The sequence below is a fragment of the Mustela lutreola genome, chromosome 5, assembly GCF_030435805.1.
Source record: "Mustela lutreola isolate mMusLut2 chromosome 5, mMusLut2.pri, whole genome shotgun sequence".
Taxonomy (NCBI): domain Eukaryota; kingdom Metazoa; phylum Chordata; class Mammalia; order Carnivora; family Mustelidae; genus Mustela; species Mustela lutreola.
Window position 1 is genome coordinate 65,976,213 of NC_081294.1, and position 19,436 is coordinate 65,995,648.

Consider the following 19,436-nt stretch of genomic DNA (forward strand, 5'->3'; position numbering starts at 1 on the left):
TGGCACCGGCACGCAGCGGGTTTTGAACCTCGGACACCAGAGCCCATTACGTAACTCTACAGCGGTCAGGCCTCCGGTCGGCTTCCGAGCCCTCTCCGCCGGGCGGGTATAAGATTACAACGTCCGCGGTCGTCCTGGCCTCTAGGAGCTTTGCGTGTGGCTGTTATGGCCGTTTACGTTTGAATTTCCCTGAACCGCTGGGTGGGGGCGGAGGCGCGGACCCGCCCCGGAAAACCTCCGGGCTTCTTCCCGCCACCCGCAAGCCCGGCCCCTCCGGGGGTCCTCGCGGGGTGGCGGGAAGGTCCGGCCAACGCTGGGCCCTGGACAGCCAGGCGAGCAGTCCCAGGCGCCCCACTCCGCCTCCCTCAGCCCTTCCCCAGCCACGCCCAGCCCCGCGCGCCAGGCCGACGGTTGCCCGAGGCCCAGATTTTGAATTTACAGGCCCGGCCCCCGAGCCCCGGACCGCGCCGCGGGCTCCCTATTGGCCGGTGACGGTCACGTGGAAGTGCCGGGAGGCGCCGGCCATGTTGGAGCGCGCAGCGCCACTGCTCGCGCCACCTCCGCCCCCCGCCGCCCTCCTCCCTCCCCCACCTTCGCCCCCCCCCCCACCCCGCTGCTCCGCGCCGCCTGAGAGGAAACAAAGTGCGGCGGGCGGGAGACTCGGCGGCGGCGGCGGCGCGCGGACCCTGCTCGGCCTTCCTGGTCACCCTCGCCCCGAATCTTCCCGAGTGTGTGTGTGAGTGTGTGCGCATTTTCTTACAAAGGGCATTTTACGGTTGATTGGCAGTCTTCTCCCTTTGCCCTTTGTGCTGTAACCCGGCTCCCGCCAACCCAGGTGCTTCTCCCTTCCCACGCCGCCTTCTCCGCGGGCGCGGGTCGTCGGCTTGTGACTTCGGTCCCCGCTTCGCCCTCTGCAGCCCTCTCCGCTCTGCTTCGCCCGCCAGTCGCCCCGCCGCCCGCCATGGCGACCGCGACCCCCGTGCCGCCGCGGTCGGGCAGCCGCGCCAGCGCCCCCGCTACGCCGCTGAGCCCCACGCGGCTGTCGCGGCTGCAGGAGAAGGAGGAGCTGCGCGAGCTCAACGACAGGCTGGCCGTGTACATCGACAAGGTGCGCAGCCTGGAGACGGAGAACAGCGCGCTGCAGCTGCAGGTGACGGAGCGGGAGGAGGTGCGCGGCCGCGAGCTCACCGGCCTCAAGGCTCTGTACGAGACCGAGCTGGCCGACGCGCGACGCGCACTCGACGACACGGCCCGCGAGCGCGCCAAGCTGCAGATCGAGCTGGGCAAGTTCAAAGCCGAGCACGACCAGCTGGTCCTCAAGTGAGTGCCCGCCTGGCGGCCGCGTTGGCTCACAAAAGGGGCGGGGGGCGCCGCTCGGGGGCGGGAGAGCCTGGCCTGGTGCCTACGCCCTTCGGAAAGAGGATCGACTGTTTCTTAACGGGGACAGGGGTCTCAAAGGGGCCTCGAATGGTAGCGACGGCGCGACCAGGATGCACATTTTCTTCTCCCGGCTACCGAGCAGGACCGGGCGAAGCGCGCACCTGAGGCCGCCAAGGAGGAGCGGCCGGCTTGGGGCCTTGCGTCCGAGATCTGGAAGGGTTCTCCGGCGGGGCTGCCCGGCGGGCCCCAGGTGCGGGGTGGCGGCGTCTCGGCGCGCGCTCGAGTGCGCGCTCCGGTTTCCGGCCGGGCCAGAGACAAAGCCGCTGGTGGGTTTGCGGGGCCGGGAGAGCCGGCCGGGGAAGATGGGCTGCCCGCCTCAAGAATGAATGAGCTCTGCGCGGGCGGAGAGAGGAAGGGGAGGGACCTGCCTCCGGCGTCCCGGTCTCCCGGGGGTGGGTCCCGCTTTGGCGCGCTCAGTCTGGGCCCCGTGACATTTTGCAATCGTTTTACGCCTGTCTTGGGCGGGGTCTGAACTGCGCGCCTCTGCCCGCCCAGGGCCAGTTGGGCTTTTAAGCTCTTTAGCTTTCTTTGGGGGAACAGTGTCTTTTCTTTCTACGAAATCAGGCGCGGGTCCCTTTGGGTGCTTTTGTGGACCCGACGACGGAAGCTCGGTTTTTGCATGTCATGGCCACCGTTCTCTTATCCGCGGACTGCCCACCCCCCAGCAGCAGTCTCCTCCCCGAGTTGTTGCACCCCTTTAATGTAGTCAGTTCTTTGTGGTACTGGAGATACCTTTTCAGCCTCCGCGTCTGTCATTGTCATTAATGACAAGCCAGGGCAGGTGAAAGTGAAGTGTGGAGAGGTTGAGTTTGTGATTATTACACCTAAAGCGGTCCGGGGCCTAAGGATAAACTTGTAAGGCTTTGCTGAGCCTACCTTGACTTTCCGATGAGCAAAATGCCATAACTGTAATAAGTACGAAACTAGTGTTGATGTCATGTTTTAGATATTTGCTAAATTTGTTCCCAGAAGTCATGGTCTTCATCCTCTATTGTCCGTTGAAATTTCTGGAGATGCTTGACTCTTGACTTTGACTCTGCCTGTGAATGTCTTTCTGTCTGTATCTGTGTGAATGTCCCTGTCTCATTCTCTGTGATTTTGTATGTGTGCATCTTTACTGCCCAACCTTATTAATATATGAAAAATAGTTCATAAAAACTAAGTGCATTTGATAAAAAAAATAATTGTAGCGTGGCTTATAGTGAAAGACGTGTGACATTCTGCTTTTTCCAGGAGGCAATTGTGTTTAGCTCTTTTTGTTTTTATTTATTTGGATGTTTAGTTTCATAACTCAATGATATGCTTTTGTATTTCTTGGATTTACCAACCTTTGGAGTTCTCTTTTGAAATGGGTCATTTCAGTCACACCACTGTCCATTTTTCTTTTGTACTGTCCCAATTTTTTGTAGGTTTTTTGTTACGGAGTTTCTTCAAATCTTAGATGCCATTGCTTGTAATGACTTGCCATGACTGTATGTACCACTAAGGAAAAAACATTAGAACCAGCTGTGTAGGATCCATTCTGTTGGACCCATTCCTATTTCAGAGATGTTAAAATGTGACAGATTAACTATCTGTTATGTGCCAGTCACTGTTCTATGTGCAGAGACTACAGAGATTTTTAAATACATTTTAAATAAATAAATTACTGACCTTATTTTGCTGACTACAGCTGGGAGATAACCAGCAAATGGATGAAGATCCTGTTTCATCTAATCTGAAGCATTTTGGTGCTGATGCTTTTATAATCTTTTCAAAGGTTAACTACTGGGGTGCCTGGGTGGCTCAGGTCATGATCCCAGGGTCCTGGGATCAAGCCCCGCATCAGGCTCTCTGCTCTGCGGGGAGCCTGCTTCCTCCTCTCTCTGCCTGCCTCTCTGCCTACTTGTTATCTCTGGCTGTCAAATAAATAAGTAAAATCTAAAAATAAAAAAAAAGTTAACTACTGATTGTTTTTCACATGGTAACAAGACTGTTACCTGGCCGACTATAGTTATAAAATGGTATGTATGAAGGGGGAGGAAGGAATGGAGGAAGAGAGTCAAAACATACACATAGTTATGAGATAAATTAGTACTAGATATGTAATGTATAACATGATGCATGAGGTCATCATGCCATACAATATATATGAAAGTTAAGAGGCTAAATCCTAATGGTTCTCATCACAGGGAGAATTTTTTTCCCTTTTTCTCTTTTGTATCTATATGAGAAGATGGATGTTAGTTGAACCTGTTGTGTTAATCATTAAATGGTATTTGTAAATCAGACCATCGTGCTTTATGCCTTAAACTTGCACAGTGATGTGTTTCTGTCAGTTAAAGAGGAAAAAATGCTGTATATGGATTGTGAGATGTATGCTAGTTTCAGCAGAATTAAAAAGTGAAGAATACATATGTTAGAATCAATAAAATAATGTTTGTGGTATGATATTAGGTAGTGACAGATGTTAGAGGAATAGAAATAAGGCAGGTTAAGGTTAAGTTAGGTTAAGTGTCTGAACCTTGATTTTGGGTCCTGTGATCTGGTGGTGAGATATAGTCCTGCTCCGCAAAGAGTCTGCTTGGGTCTCTCCCTCTCCCTCTGCTCCTCCTCTTAACATGTGCACGTGAACTCTCTCTCTAAAATAAATAAATATTTTTTAAAAAGTAAAGGAGGTGAAGGGTTGGTATGGTTAAGGAAGGCCTGCTTAGGGTTTGAAAATAATATCTTCTGAGATATCCTTTAGTGTGCTGGGATTAAAAGTACATTTAAAAAAATCTGTACATATATTCCTTTTGTCCACATCAGATTCATTTTCTTTTCTAACATTCCATCAGTTGTTCAAAACATGCCACATTTTACTTCATTTGAGGTTTCAACTCTGATATTAAAAAAAAATTGTTTTTAAAGATTTTATTTGTGTATTGGAGAGAGAGCATTCATGCATGAGGGTGTGGAGGGGAGTGGCAGAGGGACAGCCAGACTCCCCATTGAGAGTTCGAGCTTGGAATCAGGACCTGAGCACAAGTCAGACACTTAACTGACTGAGCCACCCTAGTGCCCTAACCCTGGTTTTTTGGGTACAGTTTTGTCCATAAATGGTCTTTTATTTTTCTTGTTGACTAAAGAAGACTTTTAAAAGATAGTAATTACAATATCTTTTACATAACTATTCTTTATTCCCCTGAAGCTTTTAGCTCTTAAGACATGCTGTGCAGCTGACATCCTAGGAATCAACCTGATTTAAACCCAGTTTCCCCCTAGATCACGTATCTTCCTTTCCTTAGTGTCTTCCCTCATTTTGTATCCTTAAGAAATTTATTCAGAAAAGTTGTCAAGATGTTAATTTCCTGAGTCCTGTTTGTCTGAAAGTAGCTTTTTTCCTTTCATGCTTGATTGATAGTTGGGTTAGGTATAGAATACTGGTTCAACATTTTTTCCACAGAACTTGGGAATTATCATATTGCTCCATTGTCTTCTAGCATCTAGTGTTGTAATCTCTATCTGATGCCAGTCACAGTTATTTTCTTTTGGTAATTGCTTTTGCTTTTTCTCTGTGTAAGCTTTGGAATTTTCTTTTATCCTAATTTTCTGAAATTGCATGGTGGTGAGACTAGGATTGGGTATTTCTATTATGCATTCTTTCTTTTGTCAGTGGTTTTTTTCTATTTAAAGTTTTAATCTTTATTTAGCTCTGGGAAACTTACTTTATTCCATACCTTTCTGTGCTCTATTTTCTTTGTTCTCTGGTGGGGATGTTGAACACTGCTGCTCATAATTTTTTTTTCATTCTGGGAAATTACTTTGACTCTTCTCTAGCTCAATAGTGACATTGTAAAGGCTGAAGTCATACTTTTAATTCCAAGAAATCTTTTTGTACAGGTATTTTCTTTTGCTCACTTTGTTTCTGTGTTAAGGATGTATTATTTTCTTTATTCTATCTGAGGATGATACTTAGGATTTTCTTTCTAAAATTCTTTTCTGTTCACTGGATTATCTCTTTTTCCCTTCTTGGTCATTTGTTTCTTTTGTTTGGTTATTATTTATTTATTTATTTATTTTTGCAAGTGATTTTTTTTCAAGTACATGATCCTTGGATGTCAGCACCTACAAATGAATGGTTGAGCATCACTGCTTTTGTTGTTTAGGTTGCTCCTTTGCTCCCTTTTCTTTTTCTTTTTTTAAAATTATTTATTTATTTATTTGACAGACAAGAGAGGCAGGCAGAGAGAGAGGAAGGGAAGCAGGCTCCCCAAGGAGCAGAGAGCCCAATGTGGGGCTTGATCCCAGGACCCTGAGATCCTGACCCAACCTAAGGCAGAGGCCCAACCCGCTGAGCCACCCAGGAGCCCCCTTCCCTCCCTTTTCTAATGCAAGGACAAATTAGGACCTTTATGTATGAATGGGCTGCCCCCTTGGTTAACTTGTTGGAAAGCCTGCAGTTAGGGTAAGATAAGCTGGTGGGGATCAGGTGCAAAGCTGTTCCATGAGTTAATGGCCCCATTTTGAGTCTCCCTCACTTTCTCCTGTAGTCCTTCTGTGTATGTTTTGTGATATGTACTTTTATATACTTTTCATCTTCTAGAAATTTTTTGGAATGTCTGCTGATGATCCCTTCCTAATTCATTTTGATGCTACAGGTTTTTGTATGGGACATACTTTTTTTAATGGGACATGCCTTTTTATTAGGGTGTAGTGAGGTGGCTAATGCCTATATAGGAATCTTAGAAATAATTTCTTTTGACTAATAATTGAAGTATAATTTATAAGATGAAAAGGAAGAAATTTTTCATCTTTTGGGTCCATTTAGCTCTTTTATTTGAGAATAATTTTTTGTTTTTAATTTTTTTTTTTAGAGATTTTTATTTATTTATTTGACAGACAGAGATCATAAGCAGGCAGACAGGCAGGCAGAGAGAGAGGGGGAAGTAGGCCTTCCACTGAGCAGAGAGCCTGATGTGGGGCTTGATCCCAGGACCCTGAGCTCCTGACCCAACCTAAGGCAGAGGCCCAACCCACTGAACCACCCAGGCACCCTGTTTTAATTTATTTAGAGTCTTTGTAATTAGTGTATCATGTAGGTGGATTAAGAAAATTATAGATTCCAGGAGTGCCAGGGTGGCTCATTAGGTTAAATGTCTGCTTTGGGCTCAGGTCATGATCCCAGGGTCCTGGGATTGAGCCCCACCTTGGGCTTCCTGCTCAGTGGGGAGTCTGCTTGTCCTGCTCTCTGCACCCCACCCCCCTTTCATGCTCTCTTGCACTCTTGCCCTTTCTCTATCAAATAAATAAATAAAATCTTAAAAAAATATTACAGATTCTAAAATTACTTTGTCCCTTTTTGGTTCCTCAGCAGACAGCATACCTCAGAGACAGAAGAATTTATGAAGATGCTTGGTCCTGCTGGAGAGATTTTGATAATACTTCTTTTGTCAATACTTTTGACAGTAGCTTCTATACACTTGGTCTCTCACAGAAAAACATCTCAGATCTAAGATATAGGTACTCTGAGTCAGTCCAAACTTATATGGATTGGAAACATTTTTGGGGATCGATTTCTAAGAATGATGATGAGTGTCATCAGTCAACACAAAAGGGGAAGATTAACATTTCAGAATTTCAGTATTTATAGGGAAGCTAGATATAAGAGAATTAAGTTAGTCTGTCAGTTGTTTAGTAACTAATTTTGTGGATGCATTTTTTTTTTCCCCCAGTGATATGGATCCACAGTTTTTTATATAAAATCTTATGGCTAGGTGTGTTCTGAAAGTAAAAACACTTTCCATTTTAAGAAGGTAATGTGCATATACTATTAGGATACCCCCAGTGGGGCTTGGGGGTGGTGTTCCATTGTGAAACAGATATTTCTGCAAGGAAAGATATTAATAGTTACAGTAAGTAGAGAAAGACAACTAAAAATAGCCTCATGTCCATTTAGGTCAGATTTTGTCACCAAATGAATTAATGAAAATATTTGGTTTTAGAAATTCTGAAAGTGCATAAAGGAGAATATGGATTTGTGTTTTTATTTGTTTTTTAAAAAGATATTATTTATTTATGTATTTTAGAGGGAGAGCGCATGAGTGGGAGTGGTGGGAGGGACAGAATAGGAGTGAGGGAGTGAGCTTGATCCCATGACCCTGAAATCATGACCTCAGCCAAAACCAAAAGCTGGATGCTCAACTGATTGAGCCACCCAGGCTCTGGATCTGAGTTTTTAAATTGACTTCTTTTTATTAAGTTCACTGGATTCATCAGGTTCTAGAAGTTGTCTTTTATTCCTTGTTTGTTTTGTGGTAGATTTTAAAGCTTGGAAAGGTGCAAAATTAACTCTCAGGTAAGTTTCTCTTTTTGAGAATTATGAATTAGAAAAGTGGTGATGGGAGCTTGTTGGTATATAACATATATAGTGGATGCTGTAGGATTGTTTAAGATGCTGAGCCAGTTTTACTGTCCCTTTGTTTAAAAAAATTCTGAAAAGACTGTCTTATTAAAAAGTTTAAGGTTTTATAGATATTAGGCCTCAAAGCCAGTGTTTTCAAATTAATCTTTGCAATAATGTACAAAATCTAATGATTTAAAGCATAATTTCTTGCCTTTTCAAAACAAATAATGCTTCTTTTAAAATATAATTTAGTGAAAATAGGAGTTTGTTTTTTGTCCAAAGAATATATTGTTGATTGTATTTCTGCATGGTATTCATATACCTGAAGATTTGTAGACTGTCTCCATTCCCAAGCACCATTGCTTTGAGGAAGATGGATTTGCAGTTGAGGGATTAAACCTATTTGTATATTCCTTTGGGGGAAAATAACATTCTTTTGATTTTGCTTTGTTATATTAGTAAGGAAACTTCTAGTGGGAAATTTGGATTCATGTGTTTTCATTTAAAAGTGCATACTGGGGGCGCCTGGGTGGCTCAGTGGGTTAAGCCGCTGCCTTCGGCTCAGGTCATGATCTCAGGGTCCTGGGATCGAGTCCCGCATCAGGCTCTCTGCTCAGCGGGGAGCCTGCTTCCTCCTCTCTCTCTCTCTGCCTGCCTCTCCGACTACTTGTGATTTCTCTCTCTGTCAAATAAATAAATAAAATCTTTAAAAAAAAAAATTAAAAAAAAAAATAAAAAAAAAATAAAAATAAAAGTGCATACTGGTACTTATGTGCTGCTAACAAATGTATTTGGGACACTGTCAATCACACTAGTATGAGATAGGTAGTATCAGGAGTACTGTATAAGTTGCAGCTTCTTATTTTTTGTGACTTAGGGCAGGTACTTAAATTCTTTAAGTCTGCATTTCCTCATCTGTATAATTATGATTAGGAGTGAGTAGTAGTTTTCTGAATCTCAGGAAGAAATGAGAAATTTAGACCATTATTTAGCGTAGTATTTATTTGTGTCATAATGATGAATTTTATCCAGCAGTATTTGGATAAAGTATTGCTAATATTTTAGCAAGGAAAATTGCTGAAATTTTAGCAGTTTTAAAGAGTACTGAAATGTAAATATGGTAAAATAATTTTTCCTAATACTTTCCTAGTGGGGAGGGGTGTTGGAATTTACTATATATTTAGACTTAGTACATGTATATACTTACTTTCTTGGCTTTCTATGTATTTTAGTCACCAATAGAATGAAATTTAGGAAATGTTATAAGGTAAACAGCACTGCAGGCTTATTTTAACATTTTTGTTCAGTTTTCACACCTAATGTACTAAATGCTAATCTGCTTTAGGGAATTTTCTTTGTATATAGGATGATTAGTTGGAAAATAGAAACCTTTATTTTTTACTTGTCTTTTGTTTATGTCCTTATTTTGTTCTGGTAGAAACAAGTTGACCTTAATACAAGAGCTATAAACCTGCATGTTAAAGTTAATTTTCAGGGGAATAAATGGAAGGGTGAAGCCCCTAGAATTGGTGTTAAAGTCTAGGAAGCAAATCCCAAGTAATTAAACTGTCATAACACTTTCTTCCTATGCTTTCAAAGGATGTTTGGTATGGTAGAGCAAGATATCTTTTGGAGTTGTTGGAATTTAATCCCTAGGTTTAATCCCTTTAACTGGGTAATCTTGTAGTGTACCCACATTTAAGAAGGTAAACATGGAATGAAAAATAAAGCATTATAATATGCTGCTGATTTCTTTTTTACCCCCTTTGCACAGTCTGTTAATATCTGTCCTTTAATTTGTATAGATGGCATCACCTCTGGTATGTCTGAATTAGAGACCTTTAGAATTTTATATCATAAGTGTAGGTCTCTTTCATTCACACATAGTGAGATTGATTGAGACTGAGGCATTGAGTGAGTGATGGAAGCCTAACTGATGTTGGGATCTAAGGAAGTTTCCTAATCAGGATTTTTAACTTCTTTTTTTCACTGTAGCTCTTTGGCAAGGGGATTGTGTAATGGCTGTTCTATTTGGGGAAATTTAAAAAATGAGCTTTTTAAAAAATTTTTTTAAATTTTTTTTATTAACATATAATGTATTATTAGCCCTAGAGTAAAATGAGCTTTTTTATTACATAAAAATTATTATGTTTGTTATGGAAAATTAGAAAAGAAAGGTGAACAGCAAGAAGAAAATTAAAATTGCCTCTAGTTCCATAAAAAAGTGCTTAAGTTTTTCTCTTAATATCCATATTACTAATAAAAAAGGTTCTTTTTTCTTTAACAAAATAGTTCTTGATAAATACTGATATGTAATCTTTTTTCATGGAATACTACTTTACATGTCAGTAGTTTACATTTATAATAGTAAATATACTATTCTATCATTTAACACATTTTAAAGATATATTGATAACTTTATCAGTCACTTAGCTTACTGTGACCAAGGATGTATGCTTCACAGTGACTGTTTATCTTCCCAGTTTCTCAGAGGCCGTTGGAGTACAACAATTATCCTCTTCTCTTGCTGATAGTATAACAGGTTTTTTTCTTCCGGTTAACTTAGTGGTTAAAAGTTAACTAGTTTACTGGTTAAATGTTACCCACTGGATAAAGTAATTACGATTTTGCCAATTTTTGATGCCATCAACAGCAGATGGATTCCCATTTCCTGTTTAGAGGAATTTAATTTTAATTTTGGAGATTCTTTTTAGTTCTTTTTTTTTTTTTTTTTAAGAGGGGGATGGGGGGAAAGAGAGAGAGAATCCCAAACAGGTTCCACACCCAGTACAGAGACTGACAGGGGGCTTGATCTCAGGTCGTGACTAGAGTGGAAATCAAGTCACACGCTTAACCAACTGAGCCACCCAGGTGCCCCAAGTTCTTGATCATTTTTATATTGTAATGCTAATGTTGTTGGTATAAAGGGGTCAATCAAAATGCACATTATAATCTTCTGTTTTTGCTGATACTTTCGGTGTAGCCCTAGATGTTAAATACTGTTCCCAAGCTAGTCTGTTTACCTTGTCCTTTTAAATTTTAACTTTTTGCCTTCATGGCATTTGAATTTATTGATCATAGGTAGAATTAGAACCCTTTTGCTGCTAGAAGAGGTCTTGGATCATTTAATCTAACCAGCTTATTTTGTGGATACAGAAATTAAGACCTGCGGAGATTAAAGTAGTTGTGCAAGATATGGAACAGAAAGTGCTGGCATTGACTTAATACTTAACATGTTCGCCAGGCACGATGCTAGATGCTTTATGGACATTGTCTATTAAGCCTTATGATAACCCTGTTTGATGAATGAGGAAACTTGAGGCTCAAAGAACTTAGATAAATGGTAGAACTGGAGTAAGTCCTAGTTTTGTCTTCTAGCATTGCCAGAGAGTTTTTACATTGATCATTTCAATTATTTTTTAAAGTAAACTCTGTGCTCAACGTGGAGCTTGAACTCATGACCCAGTGACTGAGAGTCACATGCTCCACTGACTGAGCCAGCCAGGTACCCCCCGCCCCCCTTTGTCATTTCCTGTAATCCCAACATCAGAACTGTTTTGTGGGCAAGGCAGAAAACAAACACTATGCTATTGTGATACTGTAAATGTAGTACATTGGTACAGTGTAATAAGTGTTATGATGGCAGGTATTCACATGGTGCTCTGGAGGAAACGACTACCAGCAAAGCAAACCAGGAGACTTTTGAAGTTTTGGAAGACATCCCAAGGGAACTGGGAAGGCATTGAGGTCTGAGCTAAGTGTTGGGAGCTAAGTAAGTATGAATTGGCTGGAAAACATTAGGAGAGGGTGTTTTCCTGAATGGCAGGTAGTTTCATCTAACTAGAGCAATATATATGTATGTATGTATGTATGTATGTGGTAGAGGACAGTTGAATTTTAATAAATGAGGAACCTCAAGGAAAAAGTGACATGAATGGATGAATGTTCTGGCCATTCTGTGGAGGAAACAGAGTAGAGGTAAAATATCCGTGAGGACACTTGGGAAGTTATGAGGTGATCCCTGAATTCAGAAAGGCAGTGGGAAAGGACAGAAAGTGGATTTAAGAGATGCTAAGCATGGGAGATTGGGGAGAAAAGTCTAGGGTGACTCTCCTCTCCCTGGGCACCTCAGGAGTGTTGCTCTTAGAGCGTGATGGATAGGGAGCTGGTTTAGAGGACCCGCTCCGGGTTAGTGGTAAATTAGTGGTGTTTGTCAGACTTGTTAGCTGGCAGTCTAGAGTACTTTCCTGGAGTACTTTCTCTTTCTCTTCTGAGAAGAGACTTTGAATGGAAGTATAGTTTTAGGAACATGGTGATATTTGCGGATAAAGACAAAAGAGAGGAGGGGCAAAGACATGGAAAACGTATACATAGGATTACGGAAAGGATTACCCACAGTGGAGGTGGTGCGTAATAGAAAAGTAGAACAAGGGTTGAGTCATAGGACAAGGAGATTTATGAAGGAATGCTAGTGTAGTTTTGGTCGGAGAGGCCTAAAAGTATCTATTAACTTGAGTGGCTGGAAGATTACTGTTGATTGTGAGGAGTGCCTAATGCTAGTAAAGGGCAGTAGGATCAAAGGAAGTGGGGTAATTAAGGAAGGAGTGGGAAGAGATTGTGAGATCACTTGTACAGGAATGTTGGCTCTGAAGAGGAGACATTCTTAAAGGTTTATTTAAAGTAATTCTCAGTTGAACTTTATGTCATAAAACATTGGGTAGGGGACCAGAACACTTATCTTTCTGATAATGCACTTCACCTCCTTTGCTTAAAATTAAAGCACTTGAGTAGCTTCTAGAATAAAGACTAAAACTACCTCAGTATTACCCAATTACAGGGTGACCATGAAAGTTAGTGTCCAAATAGGGGTACTTGTATGTGTGAAAGGGGGAGCTATAAATTATGCTGGGACAACTGGCATGAATGGAAGTTGTCCTGGGCAAACTGGGACTTAGTGGTCATCCTCCCTCAAAGTTCTTCCCTGCATGAGCTGGCTCCTTTCTGATTCCAGCTTCATCTCTCACCATACTTGGTCTTGCTCTCTTCCCTCACTGTGAAGTCCTTTATTCAACCCTGTTTACCATGCTCCTTCTTAATAGCAACTTTGCAAAAGCGCTTTCTTTTGCCTGGGCTTCTTTCATCATTGGATTAATTTCTTATCTCGCAGATGTCCACTGTATCCACTTTTTAGGGAAGTCTTCCCTATCAGATGTTTTTGCTATGAGCCTTAAAAAACCAACCAACCAACCTACGACTACCCAGCAGTAAGTATGTGTGTGCATAATTTAAGGACTAATAGTTCACTCAAGGCTTCTCATGAAAAAAGGTTACCTTCATTTATTTTCACTGCTCCTTTGGTATTTATCTCTATCTAAATGACATTATTGACTTGGTGCTATGGAAGATGAGAAATTGAGTTCTTCATTCTATTATCCATAATATATTTGCTTCCCATTATCCTCCTAGTAATTACATTTTAGCTTAGATTGGTTTAGATCCATTTTTGGTTTTTAAAGTATTAATTCAGTGTGTTGCTACAAATGCTTCTTTAACACCAGTTAGCTCAAATATGGCTTATAAGTACAGAGATGATGATATTGTAATTGTAGGTTGTACTGATTTATACATGACTTTTTCTAGTAAAGGGGAACTGGAATATCAAGAATAGAGTTCATGGGGGCCTTAGTGGCTCAGTGGGTTAAAGCCTCTGTTCAGCTCAGGTCATGATCTCAGGGTCCTGGGATCGAGCCCTGGGTGGGTCTCTCTGCTCAGCAGGGAGCCTGCTCCCCCCCCACCCCCCGCCTGCCTCTCTGCCTACTTGTGATCTCTGTCAAATAAATATATAAATAAATCTTAAAAAAAAAAAAAAGAATAGAGTTCAAAGGTAAGAAAGCCTTCAGTTCCACTTTCAACTCTATTTTGTTATTTTATTTTTATTATTTTTAATTTTATTTTGAAGATTTTTTATTTATTTGAGAGAGAGGGCACAGGTGAGAGGATGAGCGGGGAGCAGCAGAGGGAGAGGGAGAAGCAGACTCCCCACCGAGCAGGGACTCCCACGTGGGGCTTGATCCCAGGACCCTGAGATCATGACCTGAGCCGAAGGCAGACACTTAACTGGCTGAGCCACCCAGGCACCCCTTACTATTTTTTATTTCTTAATTGAAGTATACTTGACACAAAGTGTTCTATTAGTTTCAGGTATACAACATACTGATTTCACAATTCTGTGCTTAGTGCTATGTTCACTACAAGTGTAGCTACCATCTGTTACCATATAACTATTTCAATACCATTGTACAACTATTATAGCACCAGTGACCTTATTTCCTATACTGTACCTTTCATCTCTGACTCATTTATTCCATGACTAGAAGCCTCTATCCCATTTCCCCTCCGCCATTTTGTCCACCCCCGCCCCATGCTGCCCTCTGGCAACCTTCAGTTTCTTCTCTATATTTATGGGTCTGTTTCTGCTTTTCAGCTTTATTTTAAGAAAATCCAAAGTGAGTGCCTGTTCCCGGGTTTCCTTTCCCAGAGAGGTACATCCCCTTTGCTCTTATAGGCAGTGGTGTGTTCAGAGCTCTACTTCTGTCTCTATTGTCTCCATTCCTGCAAGACAGCATGACTCCTCCTGTGTATTTATAAGCATCTCTCCAGGTAGTTGGAGCCATGCTAAACTCCTTACCAGGGTTGTCCAAGTTCTCTCCTGAGGTACTAATCATTAATTATTGATGTTACTGCTGGTGCTCTGGCTACAAAACTGCATAGGGTTTGAGAGGGTTGTTCCAACTTTATTTTTCCATTTGATCTATTACTCTAGTGTCTGCAAAATTTGAGTTCTCAGGAACACACATACTGTGTTTGGCAGCCAAGCCTGTATGTACTCTGAACATAATCTCCAACAGAACTCATTAGAGTATTACCCTTAGTTTTTCTTCCCTGTACCACCTTTCAATTACCTATGAAAATAGCATTTTTTTCCCACTTAGTTTTGTCTAATTTATATAGAAAGACTTGATACCGTTAAAACATCAAGTTATTTAGAATCATGAGGGTTTTTTTTTTTTTTAATTAGTTTTATGTTATTGAAGAAATAGCATTCAGAGCCTTGTGCTCTTCTCTAGGCTAGTTGTATTGCCTAAACATTGATAGTTTGGATATAGAATTTTAAGTTGTAAAGTACATTTCCTAAGGATTTTGAAGGCATGCTTTATAGTTCTCTAGCTTTTGTTGTTGCTAAGAAGTACTGAGTGAAAAATCAGAAAGTTTGTAACTTCTTTTTTTTAAGGTCCAATTCTAAAATTTCTTTCTTTCTTTCTTAAGATTTATTGATTTGGGCACCTGGGTGGCTCAGTTGGTTAAGCGTCTGCTTTAGGCTCAGGTCATGATCTCAGGGTTCTGGGATCAAGCCCCCTGTTGGGCTCCCTGCTACTCCCTCTACCTCTTCTTCTGTCCTCTGCTCATGCTCACACTCTCTCTCAAATGAATAAAATCTTTTTTTATTCATTTGAGAGAGAGAGAGAGGCATACCAGCACACAGGCAGAGGAGGGGCACAAGGAGAGGGAGAGAGAATCTCAAGCAGATTCCATGCCCAGTGTGGAGCTGGATACAGGACTCAATCTCATGACTCTGAGATCATGACCTGTGCAGAAAGCAAGAATTAGATGCTTGACTGACTTTACCACCCAGGTGCCCTCAGTTCTGAAATTTCTTAAGGATGTTTGTTGGTGTGGATCTTTTTTTCTTCCAATTTGCTGGTCACATGGTGATAGTTTTCAGTCTGGAAATTCATGTCCTTAGTCCTTGGCAACTTCAAAAAATGATTTTATTCATGATTTTCTCCTATTTTATTACTTTCTGAGACTCTTATTATTCAGATGTTGGACTTCTTAAATTGATTCTTTAGTGTTCTTATTTAAAAATTTTTTTCTCCTTAATACTCTCAATTTTATCTTCCAGTTTTTGCTGTTCTGTTAACAAATTTTTCATAACTTTGTAGTCTCTTGATGTTTCTTTATACTGTTGTGAATAAATTTCATGGATGCAGTACTTCTCTTACTTTTTCAGAAGTCTTTATTTCCTTCCCTGTTCCTTTGTGCTCCACGTTAATTTTTTTTTCTATTTATTTAGGTCCTTGCATGTGTTAGTGCAGGAAATGGAAACTACTAGATATTTTAAGCAGAAAAGAAAACGATATGGAATGCAGGTGCTTGGAAAAAATCATTAGAGCGGTTAGAGGTGTTGGAATGATGCCTAGGATGCTATTGGTTTTGGGAACTTTTATGTCTGAGACCACCACTGGAGCCACTGAACTTCAAACAAACAAACAGTGTGTACTACAGTTCAGGATCAGGAAGCTGCCACTACTGTTGGTACCAATACCTGCCCCATGACCCAGCAAACTGGAGAATGAACATTGGACCACTGTTTTGGAGAAACTTCAGACCGCAAAAATGTCACAAAGCAGTGTCTCTTATGAGGAGCAGTGCAAAATTTCCATGAATGAAATAGTAGCAAACCAAACCTATCCCCTTGTAAAAGGACTACATACTATCACCAAGTGGGTTTTATCTTGGGAATGCAGGGTTGGTTTAGTCTGTGGGTCAGTACTGCAAAAAACCATATTACTAGAATAAAGGACAACAACCATCTCAATAGGTGCATAAAAAACATTTGACAAAGTATGTTGCTCTTTCATGATAAAAATACTCGGATGAAAGGAATCTTCTTAACCTGACAAAGAGTATCTATAAAAAAATTTATGGCTAGTATCACACTTAATGGTGAAGGCTGGGTGCTTTCTTCCTAAGATCAGGAACAAGACAAGGATGCCCAATCACACCACTTAACATTCAACATTGTACTGGAGTTTCTAGCTGGGGCAGTTAGGCAAGTAAAGGAAATTAAAAGGCATCCAGATTAGGAAAGAAGTGGTAAAACGGTCTCTATTTGTAGATGCCATGATTTCATAGGAAATCTGAGGAATCTAAAAAAACAAAAAACTTCCATATCTCTTACATATGTATTAGAGTACTTCATTTTCCTCCAGAATCCCACCTGCAAGAGATTCTGGAAAATGGCATTTTTTAGCTTTCCAGTTTGGGAAAGCTGAGCTGGGAGGGTAGAATGGACGTTGGGTGAGTTAATCCACAGTGAGAGTTTTTCTCAGAAGTTTGATGACTCCTTTATACCCAGGAAGGGTGTTCAGAATCTCTGTGTGCATGAGTGGGGCTTCTTGAGCAAGCTTCACTGTGGGTGAAATGGCAGGATCATTTCATTGGGAACACCTACTGTCAGTGTTTTCGGTTTTCTGGGGTTTAGCTGCCTAGCTTTCTGGGAGCTTGAAAGGGGATATCAGCATCTGTACAAGTCCACCGAATTCCCTTATTTTTGTGGTATGGTACTGCTGCCTTTGGGTGTGTTGTGTGACTGCCTGATCTAAGATTCTGCTTACTTTACTTAGTAAACTTTTCATCCTTTGCCATGGTGGATGAGGGTCTTTGGGCCCTGGGGCGTAGTATGGAGTAGGTGTCTGCCTCCTAATAGATTTTCAGCTAGTTCTGCCTCAGAGTTACCAAGGTATATCTTGTTATCAACAGCATCTGTAGTATAAAGTAGGTTACTTCTCAGGTGTCCCTGTGTCTGGCTTAGGATTGAGCACTCTTGTGTTGGTCAAGCTCATTTTCACTCATTTAACTCATTTCACATCCGTGTTCAGCTTCCACAATTTTGTCATTTTCTCTTTACTTTTTTCATAATGGATTTGTGCCTTTGCTGTTTTAGTTGGGTTTCTAGAATGAAGAATGAATAGAATAATGAAGTTGTGTTGAATGTGACATTTCTATTCAGAAGCTATATCATGTACTCCTTTTTTTATTTTTAAGTTTTTTTTTTTTTTTTAAGATTATATTTATTTATTTGACAGACAGCAAGGGAGAGGGAACACAAGCAGGGGAAGTGGGAGAGGGAGAAGCAGGATTCCCAGTGAGCAGGGAACCTGATGTGGGGCTCATTCCCAGGACCGTGGCCGAAGGCAAATGCTTAATGACTGAGCCAACCAGGCACCCTATATCATGTACTCTTGTAGCATTCTGTACTTTTCTTCTCTTTCCTAGCATTTGCTGAGGAGGTTTGCTGACAAATTTAATGGTTGATTAAGATAATTCTTTATGATTGATTTCCTTATGAGAGTGGAATCTCTTTGTGGATGGGGTTAGTGTCTGACTTTGTTTCCTATTGTATCAGTACATTTTTCTAGCACTCTCTAGGCTCTCCTAAGATAATTATTGACTTAGTGATTACTATTTTTGTAGGAGGCTATTTTCCTGTGAGATTGCATGAAACCCATGGAGGAGTGGTAAAATAACTAAACATACTGTTAATTTCTAACTGATTATTCTGGTTTAATTTTCTTCAAAATATTGCTTACCTCTTCCATATATTAGTTTGTTTATTATGTGCCTCTACCCACTAGAAAGTACCTTCCATAAACGCAGGGACTTGTTACATTTCTTCACTGCTGGTTTCCAAGCCCTCAGATCAATGGCCTGGCACACAGTTGTGGTTATTGATTTTATTGATTGTTTTTTTCCCCCCAAGAAGTCATTTTCTATTAGGATTTAAGCTCTAAGCATGCCTTGTAAGCAAGCACAGAAGTAACTATATATGCGAATCTCTTTCCAAATAAATGGTTCTGTGGTCCATTTTAAGTCTTACTTAGTATTTTTTCCTAATTATAAGCTGGTATCAGTTAGGGTTTGCTTGATTCTGATTAGGTTATTGCTAATTTGTTGACTGCTCCGTTTACTGAATGAATAGCAGAATTTTGTTACCACCAGAAATTATCCATTGCAGCTTTTGAGTTTGTGCGAAAGTATCTTAGGCTTTTTACTAGCACCAGAGGAGACCATGTTAGTAGAAATTGTGATCATAGAACTTACTAGAAATTTTGTGTGTTACATTTATCTTAATTGCAGGGGAATTCATTAAATTTCCTCAGTAAAAATATTGTGGGCCACATTCCTTTTTCCTTTGAAAGGTAGGATACTTGGAGACATAATTGAAGCTGGAGGATGAATGTTGGAGCAGATGCATATTTAATATGCATTTTGAGTCTGTAATTATGAAATAGTTTAGTTTTAAGACAGAAGGTTTGTGTTTGGGCTTAATAATAATCCTTACGTTAAATTCAAAGTGAAGTTTTGGTTTTTTTTAAGTCTGAACCATGGCTAGATAATAAAAGTCATGTTAATTGTGAATGCTAGGTGTGAAGAGAGCCTCAGAAGCTATATTGATAGTCACTTGCATAATTGCTCTAGTGTTGAGTGGCATTCAGCTGCCACCAGACATGTGTTCAGAAGAACCTTACAGGACATTAAAGTACAGAGCTCAAACAGGTGGGCCTGATTGCCTTGGCTGTCCATGTAGAGTAGGTCTCTGCTGAGGGATTTAAAAATCCCTTGTTTTATGGTCATGATTAGAGGTAACAGTTTCATATAGTGATTTCTGTTATGTTATCTGATTGCAGGGGAAAAACTAAATGGCTTTTTCCTTTTACCCCCTGTAATTTATATGTTTTCCTAAATAAGAATGGTCCTGAAGTGAAGTGTTAGTGCTGAGTTAAGA

General features: G+C 40.9%; 1 protein-coding gene across 1 annotated transcript in view; it reads left to right on the plus strand.

Moving 5' to 3' along the window:
* Positions 1-629: 629 nt before the first annotated feature.
* LMNB1 (lamin B1) overlaps positions 630-19,436 on the plus strand; it is a 50,552-nt gene continuing 31,745 nt past the window's right edge. The window contains exon 1 of the mRNA XM_059174457.1: positions 630-1,320. Within this exon, the coding sequence (XP_059030440.1) occupies positions 962-1,320 (359 nt within the window). The 5' untranslated portion in view covers positions 630-961. The remainder of the gene's footprint in view (positions 1,321-19,436) is intronic.